We start from the raw sequence: 22,554 nt of genomic DNA, 5'->3' as shown, positions 1-22,554 counted from the left end.
CATAGGCTCATGTATTTGAATGCTGAGTCATCAATTGGTAGATTGTTTGGGAAAGGTTAGGAGGCATGGCCTGGGTGGTGGAAGTGTGTCAGTGAGGGTGGGCTTTAAGGTTTCAAATGCTCAAGCCAGAAAATTAATGAACAAGCTAGACGATGAGTGATCCCAGCATTTGGGAGGTAGAGTCAGGACAATCAGTTCAAGGACAGCCTCGGCTACATAAGACTCTGTGTCAGCAAATGAACAAATGTAAGGCTGATAACTTGAGTTTGATCTCTGAGATCCACAGGGTGGAAGGAGAGAAACAGTGACTGTAAGTTGTTCTCTGACCTCTGCACACCCAACCTACTCACACCCACACACAAATAAATAAGTATAAAAAAGACTAGGCTCTCACTGAAAAAGAATATATATATATATATATATATATATATATATATATATATATATATATATAATTTTATACACACACACACACACACACATTCTTATAACTCACCTGTGGAGCTGTTTAGGCTCTCTGGAGAGCTTAAGACTTCGTTCTTTATGGCCCACACAGAGAAGTTGTACAAGGTCCCAGCCTCAAGTTTCCCAATTGTAATGCTGGTCTCTTCAACATCTCTGGTCTCATTTTTCTCACCATCTCCAGTGCACTGCACTCTGTAGCTGTAACCCTGAAGGTCTGGACCCTTGGGGGGTTCCCAGCTCAGGATGATGGAGCTATTAGTCTGGTTCACTAGAGACAGGTTTCTTACTGGGTTAGGGACTGAAAGAAAAATAAGGATAATACAAATTGAGCAGGAGTCCCGAACAAAGAGAGGCAGTCAGCAGGTATTTCAGGCCCTTACACTCCCAGCTCTCCATCAGCTCCTAAGCAAGCTGATTAAAGGGGTCTAGCTTACCCCGTGCTTCTCAAATTTCTATTGTTATTTCTTGTCTTTTGGGAAGTTGTAGTTTTTTTGTTTGGTTGCTTATGTTTTTTGGTTTTTTTTTTTTGTTGTTTTTTTTTTTTTTTGTTCTGTCTATTTTTGGAAAGCTCAGGCTGGCCTCCAGCTGGATGGAGAAGCCAAAAATAGCCTTGACATCCTGAACCCTCTTTCTCAACTACCAGATGCTGGAATCACAGGTGTGTAACCCACAACATCTGGTTAAACGCAGCGCTCTTAAAGCTCTGATCAGGCTGTGAGATCAGCGTCTCTATGGATGGAATTGGTGTCTGAATAAAAGGCAAAAGGAAGCTAGCTTCACTGATTTCAATACTGTCTCCACAGTCCGTGATGGATGGGCAGGCACCTGTCCTGGAGAGAGTCGGGAATGTTGTACAGGCTCAACTGCCTTAAATTCAAGTCAGTACTTAAGTTTCATGGGGACTCTCCTAGACACATACAGTCCAGCCAAAGGGAACTGTCTACCTCCAGCCGATGCCACTGATGTTCTGAACTTCCAGTGCCAACATGTGACACAGAGGGACATGGTTCAGAGTAAGCTGGGTATGTCTCTAACAGGTGGCACCTCGGGAGGAGATGAAGGGAGATCAGAATTTCTGGGTCATCCTTGGCTACCTAGCTGATTGGATGTCAAGCTGAGCTGCATAAGACCCCTGGCTAGAGACAGGGCTCAGAAACTGAGAGCATCAGAGCACAGGCTACTCCTGAAGAGAACATGGCTTCAGTTTCCAGCATCCACATGGTGGCTCATCTGTAACTCTAGTCTCAGGGGATCTGATACCATTTTCTGACCTCTGTGGGTACCAGGTGTGGCGGTTTGAATACGCTTGACCCAGGGAGAGGCAATACTGGGAGATGTTAGAGTAGGTGTGGCCTTGTCAGAAAAAGTGTGTCACTGTGGGCATGGGCTTTAAAGCCCTCATTTTAGCTACCTGAAAGCTAGTCTTCTCCTGTTTGCCTCTCAGCTCCTCCTGCACCATGCTTGCCTGGACTCTGCCATGCTCCCACCTTGATGATAATGGACTGAACCTCTGAACCTATAAGGAAGCCCCAATTAAATGTTGTCCTTTGAAGAGTTGCCTTGGTCAGCCGGACGGTGGTGGCATACACCTTTAATCCCAGCACTTGGAAGGCAGAGGCAGGCGGATTTCTGAGTTCGAGGCCAGCCTGGTCTACAGAGTGAGTTCCAGGACAGCCAGGACTACACAGAGAACCCTGTCTCGAAAAACAAAAACAAAACAAACAAACAAAAGTTGCCTTGGTCATTGTGTCTGTTCACAGAAGCAAAACACTAAGTAAGACACTAGGCAACAGGTGGTACACATACATTCATCCAAGCAAAACATATATCCAGGCATATACAAATTAACAAAATCAATAAATGTAAAAAGAAGTAAAAAAAAAAGTGGGCTAAGGAGGTGGTTCAGTCAGGAGAGTTCTTGCTACACAATCATAAGATTCCAAGTTCAAATGGTGGTGGACTTTAATCCCAGCACATAAAAGGCAGATCTCTGTGAGTTCGAGGCCAGCCTGGTCCACAGAGTGAGTTCCAGGACAGTCAGGGCTACACAGAAAAACACTGTCTCAAAAAAAAAAAAAAAAAAACAAAAACAAAAACAAAAACAAAAACAAAAACAAAAAACAAAAAACAAAAAAAACCAAAAACCAAAAACTAAACAACTACCACGACCACAACAAAAAATGTTCAGAACTCTAGCAGTCATATTCAAAGCCAAGCACAAAGACACATGCCAAGAAAAACAGAGACAGTAGGGTCCTGGGGCTCACTGTCTGGAAAGCAAGTCTAGCCGAATCAGTGAGCATCCCTGTCTCAAAAAAAATAAGATAACTTTAACAAATAAACAAACAAAAACTCTCTAAGTACAGTTAATGCTGCCCATATGGGAGTGGGGGACATTTCTTAGAGACATTTCTGAGACTCTTACCAGTGGCCACATCCCCAGGGAAGAGTGGTTCTCCCTCCCTCAGCAACTATCAACTGTCAATAACTCTTAGGTAAGGGGTGGGGCCTAGAGACAATCTATCTCATCTGTGTCAACCTTTGGGCTGGTTTGCTCTTCTGCAGGTCCTTGCTCAGGCAACCCCAGCCATGTGTGATATGGGGAAAATAGGGAATGGGTGTCCTGTTGTATACATGTACTACGTTCTAAAGGATAAAAAAGAGTTAAATAAACAAGGAGGGGCTGGCAAGATGTCTGAGTGATCAAGAGCACTTGGTGCTCTGACACATGGCACAGGTTCAGTTCTCAGTGCCATGAGATAGTTCGCAACCATCCGTTCTAGGAATAATAACATCCTCTTCTAGCTTCCAGTGGGTGCCAGGTACACATACATTACATTCCATACACATACATGGGAACAGAACATACATATAAAATAATAGTAAATAAATGTAAAATAAGTAAGTAAATAAAGGACTTCCAGTGGTTTCCTGGGTAAAAGTGTTTTCCCCATGCATGCGTATGAAATGAATTTCTCTCTGTCCTTTCATTTCTAATCAGCCTCTTAAGAGTGAAAAGAGGGGCTGAGAAATGGCTCAGTGTGCTCTTCCAGAGGTCTTGAGTTTAATTCCCAGCAACCACAGGATGGCTCACAACCATCTGTAATGGAATCTGATGCCCTCTTCTGGCTTGTCTGAAGACAGCTAAAGTGTACTCATTTGACCAAAGTAAATAAATCTTTAGAGAGAGAGAGAGAGAGAGAGAGAGAGAGAGAGAGAGAGAGAGAGAGAGGCATGTTAGGCCTAGAACTCAGAGATAAAATGATTCTGAATGACGTTCTGCTAGATTCATAGACTGGTGCCTATCCCAAATGTCACTAGAGAGGCTGCCTCCAAAAAACTGATGAAAACAGATAGAAAAACTAACAGGCCAGCATTGGTGGAGCCTGGGGAATCCTGTGGAAGAAGGAGAGGAAGGAATGTACAACCCAGAGGAGGCAAAGACACCACAAGAAAACAGCACAGAGAAATAACTAACAGTACTCTAAGGAGCTCACAGAGACCGAAATGACAATGAGATCTGGCACAGGACAGACTTGGGCACTCTGCCTAGATCTTACAGTTGCATAATTTGTCTTCTTTATGGACTCTTAACAGTGGGAGCAGGAACAGCCTTTTTTTTTAATCCATTGGGGACCCTTCCCTCCTACTAGGTTGCCTCTTCCTGCCACAATACAAAAAGAGGTGCAACTAGATATGCCATACCCACACTCTCAAGTCTTTGTGGGTGAGATAAGAGGACTGCATAAGTTGAAAGAAAGCCTGCCCTACATAGCAAATTCCAGACTAGCTGAGAGTATGGAGTCCTATCCACTCTCAAGTGAATGCACACAAATACATATGTACTATATCAATAAATAAAGATATAATTTTTTAAAGATGCAGACCCTCAGAGAAGAACACTTGAAAACCAACTTTGACCTCCACACAAATGCCTATGCAGGAACACACATATACAGACACATATATACATATAATAAACTAACACATTCATACACACACACAACTTTATATACTACACAGATATACACATGCAAACATGAGTAAATCACCAGATACAGTGATGTGTACCTTGAATTCAAGCATTAGAAAGCAAGTGAGTGAGTTCAAAGACAGTCAAGTCTGAGTTACAGGACAACCAAGGCTACACCAAGAAACACTGCTTGGAAAACAAAATAAATAAATAAATAAATAAATAAATAAATAAATAAATAAGCATGAGGCAAGATTTGGCCATGCAGGAGCCCACACAGCTCCAGGAACCAAGTGACAGTAAGTGCATGGACTGGAACCAGGGACTTTAGGGCCCTTAACTGATCAAAAAAGCTGCCATCTCCAGTGAATTCTGGTTAACACAGAGACTCCTGGAGGGTGGGGATGTTGAAGACACACCTACCATCCCCTCTGAGGCTCACATACCATCATGGAAGAGAGGAGTGTCAAATGCTGTCTTGGGGACATGTCATGGCTGTGGCACTTGTGACCTCGCAGCCATTGTGCTTGTCGGGATAAACCCAACACAAGACTGATGTCCCAATAGTCAGTCATAAATGGACAATGTACTCATGAGACCCAACCTAGGGGACAAAATGACAGTCCAGGGATTCTGTGGAGAGAATCTCACTGTCTTCAGTCACATAGCCACCAGCTCCACTGGATAACTCTATATCCATGCCAAGGTCACGGTGTAATAACAACAGATAAGGCCTCCCCATTGTTGCTCTGAACTCCTGTCCTTAAATTGCTCTGGTTTGAGGCCTAAAGAGTTGGGAAGTCAGCTGGGGCTGTTGGTCATATTCTATAAATCAGGGCCCCAGTGGTGTGTGTTGATGGCTGAACCTGACAGTGCAGTAGGGACACATCTGTTCTGTTTGATGTGTGAGCTCTTAGTATGTACCCAGTTGAAACCCATGGAAATGGAAATATTTTTATGAGATTAGGAAAGCCAATTTTGAACTCTCTTTATGCTCACAATATAAGAGAACACTTTTAGACACCCTTAGCTACATGAACTATTGGGGCCCCCTTCACCTCTATCTCTTTTCCTACATTTAACATGGATGATAAAAGCCAAAAACTCACATGGATGGATTCCATTCCATTTTGCTTGGATCATGGAATCTGCCACCTTAAGAGACTATCAGCTTATAAATACATCTCTTCAGAAGAAAGAAAGAATCTAAGAGAGTCTGGCTCTTACCTGTGGTGGCTATGATGCTCACTGGGAAGCCGCTGACTCCATTTTTCTTTGCCCACACAGAAAATTCATATGCAGAAGCAGGAGCAAGCCCGTCCACAGTGAATCTGGTGTCTGTTGTGTTTAGAGTTTTATTGCTGCCTCCATCTCCAGGCCACTGGACCCAGTAGGTCAAGTCCTGAGGGTCATGGCCATCAGGAACATCCCACCTCAGGGTGATGGAGGTGTTGGTCTGAGTCTCTGCCCTCAGGTCTCTCACTTGGTTTGGAGCTGAAATCGGGACAGAAAGGGAAATCAGGTGTTGTTCTTGGTCCTCAATGTGCTGTCTCCTCAGAAGCCATGGACCCAGTGGCAGAGGTGAGATGGCTCAGACCTAGAAAGTCCACCATGGAAGCACAGTTTGCCTTTGAGCTCTTAGCATGTGGCTGGTTGTCACTACAGTGCTGCTGAGAGTTAGTGACCAGAGCTGGGAAAATTTAATCAGTGCATTAGTGATATCAGACATAGCAAGGCATAGTGGCTCAGGTCTGTATATTCACTGCTCAGGAAGCTGAGGCAGGAGGATTTCTACACATTTGAGGCAAACATGGGATACAAAGGAATCTCCTGTCCACAAAACAAAGACAGAAAAAGCAAAGAAATGAAAACAAAGGAACATAAACCCTCAAGCCCTACTTTATTGCTTTGGAGAATCTGGGTTGCAGGTAGAAATGAGATGTTCTAGAGCTTTCTGGTATCTCTGATGCAAGCACTGGGAGACACAACTGTATTGGGAGGGGCATCTCCAGAACCCAGTGCAATGGACTCTACTAAGGATTCTAGGAATTGAGGAATCTATGTGGATCATCTTAGCTAAGACTCCCAGACACAAGAGATCTGGAGTCTGAACCACCTAACTCTTGTAGCCGGGAAAGACTAAACCAGAGGGACTCAGACACCAAGCTAGAAAAAACCCTCATATGTGCACTTGTTTCTGCCTATCAGATGTGCTGAGGTCAAGGTGGCCCAGAAATTGTGGAATGACTAAGGAGTGGCTGGTCCAGCTTGAGACCCATGCCATGAAAGGGAGCCCATCTCTGACACTGCTTAGAGTTTTCAAATATCTCTCATGCAAGTATTGGGAGAGACAACTGGATTTGGAGGGGGCATATCTGGTCTGAGCTAGAAATCTAATGCAATATAAAATACTACAAAACTATGAGGGTCACCCTATCTAAAACTTCTAAAATTGGAGGATACAGTGTTCAAACCAGCCATCTCCTGTAACTCAGAAAGACACCACAAGAAAACAGTGCACAGAATCAACTGACAGGGCTCTAAGGGGCTCACAGAGACTGAAATGGCAACCAGAGAGCCTGCAAAGGACTGACATGGACCCTCTGTATACATCTTAAAGTTGCATAATTTGTCTACTTTATGAACTCTTAACAGTGGGAGCAGGGACTGACTGACACTGTTGCCTCCATTAGGGACACTTCCCTCCTACTGGGTTCCCTCTTCCTGACATAATACAAGGAGAGGTGCAACTAGATATGCCATGCCTAACATTGTCAAGTCTTGGGGGAATGAGATATGAGGACTACATAAATTCACAGACAGCCTGAGCTACATAGTGAATTCCAGACTAGTTGGGAATATGGAGTCATATCCACTCTCTGTTTTGTTTTTCTTTTCTTTTGTTTTGTTTTTCGAGACAGGGATTCTCTGTGTCATCCTGGCTGTCCTGGAACTCACTTTGTAGACCAGGCTGGCCTCGAACTCAGAAATCCACCTGCCTCTGCCTCCCAAGTGCTGGGATTAAAGGCGTGCACCACCACTGCCCGGCGAGTCATATCTACTCTCGAGTGGATGATAAAAGCCAAAAACTCACATGGATGGATTTCATTCCATTTTGCTTGGATCGTGGAATCTGCCACCTTAACAGACTATCAGCTTATAAATACATCTCTTCAGAAGAAAGAAGGAATCCAAGAGACTCTGGCTCTTACCTGTGGTGGCTATGATGCTCACTGGCAAGCCTCTGACTCCATTTTTCTCTGCCCACACAGAAAATTCATAGGAAGAAGCAGGAGCAAGCCCGTCCACAGTGACACTGGTGTCTGTTGTATTTAGAGTACTATTGTTGCCTCCATCTCCAGGCCACTGGACCCAGTAGGTCAAGTTCTGAGGGTCATGGCCATCAGGGACATCCCACCTCAGGGTGATGGAGGTGTTGGTCTGAGTCTCTGCCCTCAGGTCTCTCACTGGGTTTGGAGCTGAAATCGGGACAGAAAGGGAAATCAGGTGTTGTTCTTGGTCCTCAATTTGCTGTCTCCTCAGAAGCCATGGACCCAGTGGCAGAGGTGGGATGACTCAGACCTAGAAAGTCCACCATGGAAGCACAGTTTGCCTCTGAGCTCTTAGCATGTGGCTGGTTGTCACTACAGTGCTGCTGAGAGTTAGTGACCAGAGCTGGGAAAATTTAATCAGTGCATTAGTGATGTCAGACATAGCAAGGCATAGTGGCTCAGGTCTGTATATTCACTGCTCAGGAAGCTGAGGCAGGAGGATTTCTACACATTTGAGGCAAACATGGGATACAAAGGAATCTCCTGTCCACAAAACAAAGACAGAAAAAGCAAAGAAATGAAAACAAAGGAACATAAACCCTCAAGCCCTACTTTATTGCTTTGGAGAATCTGGGTTGCAGGTAGAAATGAGATGTTCTAGAGCTTTCTGGTATCTCTGATGCAAGCACTGGGAGACACAACTGTATTGGGAGGGGCATCTCCAGAACCCAGTGCAATGGACTCTACTAAGGATTCTAGAAATCAAGGAATCTATGTGGGTCATCTTAGCTAAGACTCCTAGACACAAGAGATCTGGAGTCTGAACCAGCTAACTCTAGTAACCTGGAAAGACTTTAACTGGAGTGACTCAGACACCAACCCAGACAAAAAAAAAACCCTCATATGTGCACTTGGTTCTGCCTGCTAGATGTGCTGAGGTCAAGGTGGCCCAGAAATTGTGGAATGACTAAGGAGTGGCTGGTCCAGCTTGAGACCCATGCCATGAAAGGGAGCCCATCTCTGACACTGCTTAGAGTTTTCAAATATCTCTCATGCAAGTATTGGGAGAGACAACTGGATTTGGAGGTGGCATATCTGGTCTGAGCTAGAAATCTAATGCAATGAAAAATACTAGGAAACTATGAGGGTCACCCTATCTAAGACTCTTAGATTTGGAGTATCCAGAGCTTGAACCAGCCATCTCCTGTAACTCAGAAAGACTCCAGTGGGGGTATTGGAACACTAACTCAGACCAAAACAAAGAAAAAGACCTTTGATGTACAATTGGTCCTGCCTACAAGATGTGCTGGGATAAAGGTGTCCCAGAAATGGTGAGACTGAACAACCAAAGACTGGTCTAGGTTGGCACTGAGGCAGGAGGGTGAACATTGCCCTCACACTACTTAAGGGGCTAGGCGTGGTAGGCAGAGGAGAAAATGACTCCTAATGACGTTCTGGACTCCTAGACTGGTGCCCCATTGTCAGTAGAGAGGCTGCCTCCAGAAACTGATGGGAACAGATGCAAAAACCAACAGCCCAGCATTAGTGGAGCTTGGGGAATCCTGTGGAAGAAGGAGAGGAAGGAATGTGTGACCCAGAGGAAGCAAAGACACCACAAGAAAACAGTGCACAGAATCAACTGACAGGGCTCTAAGGGCTCACAGAGACTGAAATGGCAACCAGAGAGCCTGCAAAGGACTGACCTGGACCCTCTGCATACATCTTACAGTTGCATAATTTGTCTACTTTATGAACTCTTAACAGTGGGAGCAGGGACTGACTGACACTGTTGCCTCCATTAAGGATCCTTCAATCCTACTGGGTTCCCTCTTCCTGACACAAAACAAAGAGAGGTGCAACTGGCTATGCCATGCCTAACATAGTCAAGTCTTGGGGGATGAGATAAGAGGACTACATAAATTCACAGACAGCCTGAGCTACATAGTGAATTCCAGACTAGCTGGGAATATGGAGTCATATCCACTCTCGAGTGGATGCATACAAACACATGCACACTATATAAATACATAAGCATATAAGTTTTAAAAAGTGCTGACCCACTGAGAAAAAGTCTTGAAAACAAACTTTGACCTCCATAAAAATGCCTCCACATGAACACACATCACACACACACACACACACACACACACACACACACAGAGTCATATACTATATAGATTTACACATGGAACCATACGTAAATCACTTTATATTGTGATGTGCACCTTTAATTCCAACCAACACAAGCAGAAAGTGAGTGAGTTGATAGCCATCCGAGTCTGAGTTACAATACAGCCAAGGCTACACCAAGAAACACTGCTTGGAAAACTAAATAAATAAATAAATAAATAAATAAATAAATAAGCATGAGGCAAGATTTGGCCATGCAGGAGCCCACACAGCTCCAGGAACCAAGTGTCAGCAAGTACATGGACTGGAACCAGGGACTTTAGGGCCCTTAACTGATCAAAAAAGCTGCCATCTCCAGTGAATTCTGGTTAACACAGAGACTCCTGGAGGGTGGGGATGTTGAAGACACACCTACCATCCCCTCTGAGGCTCACATACCATCATGGAAGAGAGGAGTGTCAAATGCTGTCTTGGGGACATGGCATGGCTGTGGCACTTGTGACCTTGCAGCCATTTTGCTTGTGGAGATAAATACAACAAAAGACTAATCTCCCGAATAGTCAGTTGTAAATGGACAATGTACTCATGAGACCCAACCTAGAGGACAAAATGACAGTCCAGGGATTCTGTGGAGAGAATCTCACTGTCTTCAGTCACATAGCCACCAGCTCCACTGAATAACTCTATATCCATGCCAAGGTCACGGTGTAATAACAACAGATAAGGCCTCACCATTGTTGCTCTGAACTCCTGTCCTTAAATTGCTCTGGTTTGAGGCCTAAAGAGTTGGGAAGTCAGCTGGGGCTGTTGGTCATATTCTGTAAATCAGGGCCCCAGTGGTGTGTGTTGATGGCTGAACCTGACAGTGCAGTAGGGACACATCTGTTCTGTTTGATGTGTGAGCTCTTGGTATGTACTTAGTTGCAACCCATGGAGATGGAAATATTTTTATGAGATTAGGAATGCCAATTATGAACTCTCTTTATGCTCACAATATAAGAGACCACTTTTAGACCCCCTTGGCTACATGATCTATGGGGGCCCCCTTCACCTCTATCTCTTTTCCTACATTTAACATGGATGATAAAAGCCAGAAACTCACATGGATGGATTCCATTCCATTTTGCTTGGATCATGGAATCTGCCACCTTAACAGACTGTCAGCTCTTAAAGCCATCTCTTCTAAAGAAAGAAAGAATCTAAGAGACTCAGGCTCTTACCTGTGTGGGCTATGATGCTCACCGGCAAGCTTCTGACTCCATCTTTCTCTGCCCACACAGAAAATTCATATGAAAAAGCAGGAGCAAACCCGTCCACAGTGAATCTGGTGTCTGTTGTGTTTAGAGTTTTATTGCTGCCTCCATCTCCAGGACACTGGACCCAGTAGGTCAAGTCCTGAGGGTCATGGCCATCAGGAACATCCCACCTCAGGGTGATGGAGGTGTTGGTCTGAGTCTCTGCCCTCAGGTCTCTCACTGGGTTTGGAGCTGAAATCGGGACAGAAAGGGAAATCAGGTGTTGTTCTTGGTCCTCAATGTGCTGTCTCCTCAGAAGCCATGGACCCAGTGGCAGAGGTGAGATGGCTCAGACCTAGAAAGTCCACCATGGAAGCACAGTTTGCCTTTGAGCTCTTAGCATGTGGCTGGTTGTCACTACAGTGCTGCTGAGAGTTAGTGACCAGAGCTGGGAAAATTTAATCAGTGCATTAGTGATGTCAGACATAGCAAGGCAGGGTGGCTCAGGTCTGCATATTCACTGCTCAGGAAGCTGAGGATTTCTACACATTTGAGGCAAACATGGGATACAAAGGAATCTCCTGTCCACAAAACAAAGACAGAAAAAGCAAAGAAATGAAAACAAAGGAACATACACCCTCAAGCCCTTCTTTATTGCTTTGGAGAATCTGGGTTGCAGATAGAAATGAGATGTTCTAGAGCTTTCTGGTATCTCTGATGCAAGCACTGGGAGACACAACTGCATTGGGAGGGGCATCTCCAGAACCCAGTGCAGTGGACTCTACTAAGGATTCTAGGAATTGAGGAATCTGTGTGGGTCATCTTAGCTAAGACTCCCAGACACAAGAGATCTGGAGTCTGAACCAGCTAACTGTAGTAATCTGGAAAGACTTAAACCGGGGGGACTCAGACACCACCCAGACAAAACCCCTTATATGTGTAATTGGTCCTGCCTACCAGATGTGCTGAGGTCAAGGTGGCCCAGAAATTGTGGAATGACTAAGGAGTGGCTGGTCCAGCTTGAGACCCATGCCATGAAAGGGAGCCCATCTCTGACACTGCTTAGAGTTTTCAAATATCTCTCATGCAAGTATTGGGAGAGACAACTGGATTTGGAGGGGGCATATCTGGTCTGAGCTAGAAATCTAATGCAATATAAAATACTACAAAACTATGAGGGTCACCCTATCTAAAACTCCTAAAATTGGAGGACACAGTGTTTAAACCAGCCATCTCCTGTATCTCAGGAATACTCCATTGGGGGTATTGGGACACTAACTCAGACCAAAACAAAGAAAAAGACCTTTGATGTACAATTGGTCTTGCCTACAAGATGTGCTGGGTAAAGGTGTCCCAGAAATGGTGAGACTGGACAACCAAAGACTGGTCTAGGTTGGCAATGAGGCAGGAGGGTGAACATTGCCCTCACACAACTTAACGGGCTAGGCGTGGTAGGCAGAGGAAAATATGATTCCTAATGATTTTCTGCTGGACTCCTGGACTGGTGCCTAGCTTCATTGTCACTAGAGAGGCTGCCTCCAGAAACTGATGGGAACAGATGCAAAAACCAACAGCCCAGCATTAGTGGAGCTTGGGGAATCCTGTGGAAGAAGGAGAGGAAGGAATGTGAGACCCAGAGAAAGCAAAGACACCACAAGAAAACAGTGCATTGAATCAACTGACAGGGCTCTAAGGGCTCACAGAGACTGAAATGGCAACCAGAGAGCCTGCAAAGGACTGGCATGGGCCCTCTGCATACATCTTACAATTTCATAATTTGTCTACTTTATGAACTCTTAACAGTGGGAGCAGGGACTGACTGACACTGTTACCTCCATTAGGGACCCTTCCCTCCTATGGGGTTCCCTCTTCCTGACATAATACAAGGAGAGGTGCAACTAGATATGCCATGCCTAACATTGTCATGTCTTTGGTGGTGAGATAAGAGGACTATATAAATTCACAGACAGCCTGAGCTACATAGTGAATTCCAGACTAGCTGGGAATATGGAGTCATATCCACTCTCAAGTGGATGATAAAAACTAAAACCTCACTTGTATGGATTTCATTCCATTTTGTTTGGATCGTGGAATCTGCCACCTTAACAGACTGTCAGCATAAATACATCTCTTCAGAAGAAGGAAAGAATCCAAGAGACTCTGGCTCTTACCTGTGGTGGCTATGATGCTCACCGGGAAGCCGCTGACTCCATTTTTCTCTGCCCACACAGAAAATTCATATGCAGAAGCAGGAGCAAGCCCGTCCACAGTGAATCTGGTGTCTGTTGTGTTTGGAGTATTATTGCTGCCACCATCTCCAGGACACTGGACCCAGTAGGTCAAGTCCTGAGGGTCATGGCCATCAGGAACATCCCACCTCAGGGTGATGGAGGTGTTGGTCTGAGTCTCTGCCCTCAGGTCTCTCACTGGGTTTGGAGCTGAAATCGGGACAGAAAGGGAAATCAGGTGTTGTTCTTGGTCCTCAATGTGCTGTCTCCTCAGAAGCCATGGACCCAGTGGCAGAGGTGAGTTGACTCAGACCTAGAAAGTCCACCATGGAAGCACAGTTTGCCTTTGAGCTCTTAGCATGTGGCTGGTTGTCACTACAGTGCTGCTGAGAGTTAGTGACCAGAGCTGGGAAAATTTTATCAGTGCATTAGTGATGTCAGACATAGCAAGGCATGGTGGCTCAGGTCTGCATATTCACTGCTCAGGAAGCTGAGGCAGGAGGATTTCTACACATCTGAGGCAAACATGGGATACAAAGGAATCTCCTGTCCACAAAACAAAGACAGAAAAAGCAAAGAAATGAAAACAAAGGAACATACACCCTCAAGCCCTTCTTTATTGCTTTGGAGAATCTGGGTTGCAGGTAGAAATGAGATGTTCTAGAACTTTCTGGTATCTCTGATGCAAGCACTGGGAGACACAACTGTATTGGGAGGGGCATCTCCAGAACCCAGTGCAATGGACTCTACTAAGGATTCTAGGAATTGAGGAATCTATGTGGGTCATCTTAGCTAAGACTCCCAGACACAAGAGATCTGGAGTCTGAACCAGCTAACTCTAGTAACCTGGAAAGACTTTAACTGGAGTGACTCAGACACCAACCCAGACAAAAAAAAAACCCTCATATGTGCACTTGGTTCTGCCAGCTAGATGAAGTGAGGTCAAGGTGGCCCAGAAATTGTGGAATGACTAAGGAGTGGCTGGTCCAGCTTGAGACCCATGCCATGAAAGGGAGCCCATCTCTGACACTGCTTAGAGTTTTCAAATATCTCTCATGCAAGTATTGGGAGAGACAACTGGATTTGGAGGTGGCATATCTGGTCTGAGCTAGAAATCTAATGCAATGAAAAATACTAAGAAACTATGAGGGTCACCCTATCTAAGACTCTTAGATTTGGAGTATCCAGAGCTTGAACCAGCCATCTCCTGTAACTCAGAAAGACTCCAGTGGGGGTATTGGAACACTAACTCAGACCAAAACAAAGAAAAAGACCTTTGATGTACAATTGGCCCTGCCTACAAGATGTGCTGGGTAAAGGTGTCCCAGAAATGGTGAGACTGAACAACCAAAGACTGGTCTAGGTTGGCACTGAGGCAGGAGGGTGAACATTGCCCTCACACTACTTAAGGGGCTAGGCGTGGTAGGCAGAGGAGAAAATGACTCCTAATGACGTTCTGGACTCCTAGACTGGTGCCCCATTGTCAGTAGAGAGGCTGCCTCCAGAAACTGATGGGAACAGATGCAAAAACCAACAGCCCAGCATTAGTGGAGCTTGGGGAATCCTGTGGAAGAAGGAGAGGAAGGAATGTGTGACCCAGAGGAAACAAAGACACCACAAGAAAACAGTGCACAGAATCAACTGACAGGGCTCTAAGGGGCTCACAGAGACTGAAATGGCAACCAGAGAGCCTGCAAAGGACATGGGCCCTCTGCATACAACTTACAATTTCATAATTTGTCTACTTTATGAACTCTTAACAGTGGGAGCAGGGACTGACTGACACTGTTGCCTCCATTAAGGACCCTTCCCTTCTACTGGGTTCCCTCTTCCTGACACAATACAAGGAGAGGTGCAACTAGATTTGCCATGCTTAACATTATCAAGTGATGGTGGGATGAGATAAGAGGACTACATAAATTCAAAGACAGCCTAGCTACATAGTGAATTCCAGACTAGCTGGAAATATGGAGTCATATCCAGTCTCGAGTAGATGCATACAAACCCATGCACACTATGTAAATACATAAGCACATAATTTTTTTAAAGTGCTGACTCACAGAGAAAAACACTTGAAACCAACATTGACCTCCACACAAATGATTACACACACAAACACACACACACACACAGAGTCATATACTACACAGATTTACACATGGAACCATAACTAAATCTCTTTATATAGTGATGTGCACCTTTAATTCCAACCAACACATGCAGGAAGTTACTGAGTTGAAAGCCAGCTGAGTCTGAGTTCCAGGGCAACCAAGGCTACACCAAGAAACATTGCCTGGAAAACCAAATGAATGAATAAGCATGAGGCAAGATTGGGCCATGCAGGAGCCCACACAGCTCCAGGAACCAAGTGACAGTAAGTGAATGGACTGGAACCAGGGACTTTAGGGCCCTTAACTGATCAAAAAAGCTGCCATCTTCAGTGAATTCTGGTTAACACAGAGACTACTGGAGGGTGGGGATGTTGAAGACACACCTACCATCCCCTCTGAGGCTCACATACCATCATGGAAGAGAGGACTGTCAAATGCTGTCTTGGGGACATGGCATGGCTGTGGCACTTGTGATCTTGCAGCCACTGTGCTTGTGGGGATAAAGCCAACACAAGACTGATGCCCTGAATAGTCAGTCATGAATGGACAATGTACTCATGAGACCCAACCTAGGGGACAAAAGGACAGTCCAGGGATTCTGTGGAGAAAATCTCACTGTCTTCAGTCACATAGCCACCAGCTCCACTGGATAACTCTATGTCCATGCCAAGGTCACTGTGTAATAACAACAGATAAGGCCTCAGCATTGTTGCTCTGAACTCCTGTCCTTAAATTGCTCTGGTTTGAGGCCTAAAGAGTTGGGGAGTCAGCTGGGGCTGTTGGTCACACTCTGTAAATCAGGTCCCAGTGGTGTGTGTTGGACGGCTCAACCTGACAGTGCAATAGGGAGACATATGTTCTGTTTGATGTGTGAGCTCTTGGTATGTACCCAGTTGCAACCCATGGAGATGGAAATATTTTTATGACATTAGGAATGCCAATTATGAACTTTCTTTGTGCTCACAATATAAGAGACCACTTTTAGACCCCCTTGGCTACATTATATATGGGGGCCCCCTTCACCTCTATCTCTTTTCCTACATTTAACATGGATGATAAAAGCCAGAAACTCACTTGTATGGATTCCATTCCATTTTGCTTGGATCGTGGAATCTGCCACCTTAACAGACTGTCAGCTCTTAAATCCATCTTTTGTAAAGAAAGAAAGAAAGAATCTAAGAGAGTCTGGCTCTTACCTGTGGTGGCTATGACGCTCTCAGTGCTGCCGTTGACTCCATCTTTCTCTGCCCACACAGAACATTCATATGCAGAAGCAGGAGCAAGCCCATCCACAGTGACACTGGTGTCTGTTGTGTTTAGAGTTTTATTGCTGCTATCATTTCTAAGGCACTGGACCCAGTAGGTCAAGTTCTGAGGGTCAGGGCCTTCAGGGACATCCCACCTCAGGGTGATGGAGGTGTTTGTCTGAGTCTCTGCCCTCAGGTCTCTCACTGAATTTGGAGCTGAGAATTAGAGAGGGGTTTCCAAATTAGAAAAACATACATCATTCATTACATTTCCTCCCACCACCCTATGCTCCCCATGCCCAGCCCCATGCTGAGGATCTATCCTTGTTCCCAGCCCACCATGGACCATCAGACTCAGAGGTACTGGGGTCTCATCTTTTGTCAAGGACAATGATTAAATGTTGGGCTACTCACCAGCCGCCTTGACCACAGAACAACCATACAAACCCTAGAGAGAAGCAGGTAGGCAGACATTAGCTGAGGTATGGTGAGGTAGGGGAGATGGAGCTAGCAAGACTGAATGAGACTCTCTTGATCTCTGTGCCCAAGCTTTCCTTCAACCTTGACCAAGGAGAGGAGTGTGGGGACAGGTTATAATGAAGGTCATCTCAATGCTGGTGTTCTGTTTAGTGGGGAGATTGGTCACCCACAGCATAAACGGAATTCCCGGGAAGCAGGAGCCCAAGTTAGTTCCCTGATAGGCGAGAGATAAAATGAGTAGTTTCACTTTCTGAAAAATATAACCAGAGGCACTAGGGGAAGGAAACACTGGACCAGGAGGGAAGACAAGAGGAAACGAAAAAGGGGCTGAAGGAGGTGGCCAGAGCTGGATACCTCGGGTTTGTTAAAAAAAAAAAAAAAAAAAAAAAAAAGAGCTAAGCCTTGGGCCTCTGGGTCTGAGGGAGTGGGTCTGGGCTGTGTGAATGAGCAGCCTGGTCCCCTGTTTGCCCTCGTACCAGACACCAGTACACTAAAGCTGGTCTATCTTCCTTCAAATGCAGAGTTTTCTTCTTTCTCCAGGTAATGGCCTTCCCTGACTTCACATCCCAGGCTGAGAGACCTTCCCCCCACATCTCTGGGAATGTAGATTCTAGCCTTTTCTATCCCTCCCTCCTTTGGACCCCAGCTCATCCCTGAGAAGAGGAGAACTTACCAACAGCACCAAGCTCCCCCAAACCCCAAGGTTCCCACCAGCTCTGGCCATGTGTCCTGATACTGCGCAGGGGACACAGGAGTCCCAGCTCTGGAACCTTTACTGGTTGGACTTTCGACTTAAGGTTTTCCTTTTGCCAGCCCATTGGTGAGGCCAAAGGCTGAGGCTAGAATGGGCGGAGGAGGAAGTAGGAGCTGTAAGCCTGAGAACCCAGTTGGGCCCTGCCCTGTCCCTTAGCCTCCTTCCTTTCCTTCCTTGTCCCCCACACAGACATTCTGGACATATTCTCTTGTCCTGTCTGGGAACCTCAGTGCTCATCACCCCATTTTGTGCCACAGAAGCTTCTTCTCCACACAGTTACCTTCAGATCCCCTAGATAGACAGAGGTCAGCTCCCACTGTGTGTGAATGCACTATGCAGATTTCAAAGACTCAAAGTAAATAGAGCCAAATGTCCATCTGGCTGTCCTGTCTTAGGGGTTGGGGACACATCATAGCCACATCATAGCCAGCCCATAGCCAGGTGTGGTGACTCACACCTGTAATACTTGAGAGAGAGGAAGCTGAGGCAGGAGTACTGGAAATTACAAACCAGTCTCGGATACAGAATTAGCTCCTGTCTTAAACACACATACAAACACATATATACATTTACACACGTGTGGACACACACACATATACATATGCACACACATATCCACATACATATGCATATATCCATGCATATACACATATCCACATGTATATACACATATTTTGCACACATAAATGCATATGGATGTACTCACACACAGGCACACATGCACACGACATACACACACAGGTACCCTGGAAGCTGTACCTCATGTCCCACTGGAGGGCTTGAGTTAACCGGGGTTGGGGGGGGGTCTGGATTCTGTTTCCTTTTCTTGCCAACCCATAGACCGTTGCAGCTCGCTCAGGTGAGCCCTGCATGTTGCTCATCCCCTGGCCTGTGTGTATTTTGTCTGCAGCACAGATGCAGCCCCTCACTGCCCTCCAGCAAGGCCTCACTCCATTCCTTCACTGAGATTCAGCTGAGACACAGCCCATACCAGGCAGTCCTGAGCCGTAATCTATCCTGGCAGGTTATTTACATTTCCATATTTCCCTTGTCACAGGGTGTTTCTGTGACCTTAAAAGGGTGACTTTAATCCATGGTGACTCAGATTTCTCCTCTATGAAAAATGGTCACAGCTACCCATAAAGAAGCCGTGAAGGATGAGAAAAACGGTTGTCTGAAAAGCCTTACCAGGGTGTCGTGCTTCATGCTTGTTATCACTGCATGTGAGAAGCTGAGGCAGAAGGATGGTCAATCCCATATCAAAGCAAGGTATGTAATCTCACCTGTACTTCTAACATTGAGGAAGACCAAGAGTCAGAGGCCAGCCTGAGCTATGTATGAATCTGATTTATATACGCCAGGCTGGCTCAAACACTTCATGGTCTTCACTGAATTTCCCCTCATCCTGCCTCTACCTCCAGGGACCTGGGATTATAAGCAACTGTAACCAAGGGCTTTTCCACCCACACCCCCATTCCTGACTCAGAGGCTTATTGTTGATGAATGAATGCCTCCACCATTAGCTAGGCTTGTTCTCTGACTAGTCTGTAACTTATATTAACCCATTAACCCATTTAGACTACTCTATGTGTGCCACATAGCTGGCTACCTCTCCTCAGTTTCATACGCCTGCGTCTGGATGCGGAATCTTCCCGTGCTTGACTCTTTCTCAGAGTTCCTCTGTCTCTTGCTGTCCCACCTCTAATCCTGTCCCAGCTTACTGGTCATTGGTTTTTTTTATTGAAAAGTGTTGCTCCCACACACTACACAAGAGATTATCCCAGGATTTATGGTTTATACAGTGCTGGAGATAGACCCGAGCCTTGTGTATACTAGGCAAGCAAACACCTAACAGAATTTTATTCCCTGATATAATTTTTATTTATTTTTCGAGACAGGGTCCCACTTTTTAGCTCTGTCTGACCTGGAACTCACTATGTAGACTAGGCTGGCCTTGAACTTACAGAGATCTACACTTGCCACTACTTCAGTGTTTTTTCCCCTAGAGTGTTGGGAATGAAGGAATGCCACACCACACCAGGTTGTTGTATTTCTTGGGACTTCATCTCAGGTAGCCCAGGATGGCCTTGAAAGATCCTGAGTGCCTGATTGACTCTCTCCAAGTGCCACTGTGACAGGAATGTGCACTGTCTTTTCTAACCCTGTCATAGAAGGCGCACCCCTGTCCACTAACGCCTTTCCCTCTTCAGCACTGGAAGACACAGCTTGAAAGTGTAAGAAGCAGAAAGTGAGGGTCCCGGGGGCCATCTTGGATGGTTCACAATACATGTTTGCCCTTGTCACCTTTGTCACAGCCTCCCTTTTATCAAGGAGAGTTACAAAGGGGAAGGGTGGGGAGGGAACTACCACTTATTGCCCTGTGCTGAAAACATCTCAGACTTTGACATTGTTCCCGAGTCCGAGGAGGAAGCAAGCTTAAAAGGGTCATAATCACGTGTTGCACTTTGGCCTCCAGGACAGACTTCACTTCCAAACTGCCCTCCACCCTAACCCAGCCCAACTCCCCTCTCTTCTACATCTCCTGAAATGTGAGGATACAGTTATCTGCATAGCTAACCCATCAGGGCATTCTTGAATGTTCCACCATTAAAACCACAGGAACTTTTAAGTTATGTTACTTTGGGGGAAGGGTCTGGCTTTAAGTCACTACAGAGTGACTATGCTGGTACCTACCTCTAATCCCAAGGGGTGGGAGGCAGAGCAGAGGTTTGAGGCCAGCCAGATCTATGTAGTGTTAAGGCTAACCTCAACTACATAAAGAAACACTGTCTCTAGGGGAAAAAGGACAACCTGCTGTTGTAATACACTTGTTTAATCCTGGCACTCCAGAGGCCAAGGTGAGGCCAGCCTGGTGTACATAGCTAGTTCCATTCCAGCCTGGGCTATATGGTGAGGAACTGTCTCAAAAAATAAAAAAAAAGGAATATTAATTACTGAAGTACATCTCAACCTACAGCTGTAATCTCACCTCTTGAGATCCTGAATCTCACCTCAAAAAATGTTTTTTCACTATGTAGGTATGTGATGTATGTTTATGATGGTGACCATGCCTGTGATTTAATGTGGGGGACAGAGCCTGATGCTAGCTATCTTCCTGCAGAGCTCTCCGACATATATACCTTTCTTGTTGGTTTCTTGCTTTTTTTCAAGACAAGGATTCTCTGTGTAGCCCTGACTGTACTGGAACTCACTCTGTAGACAAGGCTGGCATTGAACTCGGAGATCCTCCTGCCTCTGCCTATTGAGTGCTGGGATCAAAGGCGTGCACCACTACACCTGGCTCCACCTTATAGTTTGAGACAAGGTTTCTCACTGAACCTGGCTCGAGTTCACCAACAGGCAAAACAAGCTGGCCAGTCAGTTCTTCCCGTCTTCCCGTCTCTCCCCAGTCATCTCAGGATATATATAATTATATATCTATCTATATCTATATCTATATCTATATCTATATCTATATCTATATCTATATCTATATCTATATCTATATCTATCTATATATATCTATATATCTATATATCTATATCTATATCTATACATATAGATATAGATATATGGAGAGACAGACAGACAGACAGACAGACAGACAGATGGATCAGATACATAGATCAGACAGATAGATCTATTTGATATAGATATATATTTACCTGCGCCATGTAATAAACATTTGCTGTAGTGTTGGGAATCACACCCAGGGGTCTGTAGCTTGAATATGCTAGGCTACACACACACACACACACACACACACACACACACACACACCATCTCTAGTGTTGTCTACATCCTCCTGGCTTCTGAATGACTATAGGACCATGTGCCCCTGCAGGGGCAAAGCAATCTTATATGAAACGTGTAGGATCTTCCTGTTCTTCCTTGACCCGTTCTTGACTTTGACTCTCCCCAACCCCTACTCTCTCCCTCACTCCCTCTCCACTCCCACCCTGTCTCCCTCACTCTCTCTCCACTCCTACTCTGTCTCCTAGTCCCACTCCCCTTCCCCCACCCCTACCCATATCCTGTCACTGAAGGAAATGCAAGGTTAGTTTTCTATTGCTGTGAAGAGATACCATGGCCATGGTAAGTTATAGAAGAAAATGTTTATTTGGGGCTTACAGTGTCGGGGGTGAGATTGTGACCATCCTGGTAGAGAGTGTGGTAGAAGACAAGCAAGCACCGTGATCCCAGAATTTGGGAGGCTAATGTAGAAGGATCACTGTGAGAGTTAGGCCAGCCTGGGCTACAGTGTGAGGCCATCTCAAAGAACACATGAATACACACAAACACACACTCCTTACTGACTCTTACTGGCCAGTATTTGTGAATAACCAAATGCTCCCAGGAGCTGTGTGACAGCTCTGTGCCTGGAAATAAGATCAAGGCACAAAACACAACCACCTGGATAGGCCCATAGCCCAGTTTCCAGCACCAGCAAGAATCAGACACAGAAGCACTTCCATCTGGAACATATGCCCTTCAGGGGGCACTTGCTGAGGCCAATCAAAATTTAAGAAGGAAATCTTCCACCAAACTTCTCTCCTGAGGAGATTCCCAGTGTCCTGAAGATCCTGGAAAGAGGAATTACAGTTACTACACCCTGGCTCTGATTCAATAGTAATCTGTAAGGGACACAAAAGGTCACTG

At 45.4% G+C, this 22,554-nt stretch overlaps 1 protein-coding gene across 1 annotated transcript in view; it reads right to left on the bottom strand.

The window, feature by feature from the left end:
• Window positions 1-17,927, bottom strand: part of Ptprh (protein tyrosine phosphatase receptor type H) — a 29,068-nt gene extending 11,141 nt beyond the window's left edge. The window contains exons 1-8 of the mRNA XM_076927694.1: window positions 17,815-17,927; window positions 17,076-17,109; window positions 16,611-16,877; window positions 13,247-13,513; window positions 11,061-11,327; window positions 7,651-7,917; window positions 5,666-5,932; window positions 497-763 (exon numbers count right to left, since the gene is read on the bottom strand). Of these exons, the coding sequence (XP_076783809.1) occupies window positions 497-763; window positions 5,666-5,932; window positions 7,651-7,917; window positions 11,061-11,327; window positions 13,247-13,513; window positions 16,611-16,877; window positions 17,076-17,109; window positions 17,815-17,865 (1,687 nt within the window). The 5' untranslated portion in view covers window positions 17,866-17,927. The remainder of the gene's footprint in view (window positions 1-496; window positions 764-5,665; window positions 5,933-7,650; window positions 7,918-11,060; window positions 11,328-13,246; window positions 13,514-16,610; window positions 16,878-17,075; window positions 17,110-17,814) is intronic.
• Window positions 17,928-22,554: the final 4,627 nt, after the last annotated feature.

Source organism: Arvicanthis niloticus, chromosome 30, assembly GCF_011762505.2.
Source record: "Arvicanthis niloticus isolate mArvNil1 chromosome 30, mArvNil1.pat.X, whole genome shotgun sequence".
NCBI classification, from domain to species: domain Eukaryota; kingdom Metazoa; phylum Chordata; class Mammalia; order Rodentia; family Muridae; genus Arvicanthis; species Arvicanthis niloticus.
The sequence above is the reverse complement of the archived record's forward strand: the minus strand, read 5'-3'. Positions and strand labels throughout refer to the sequence as shown.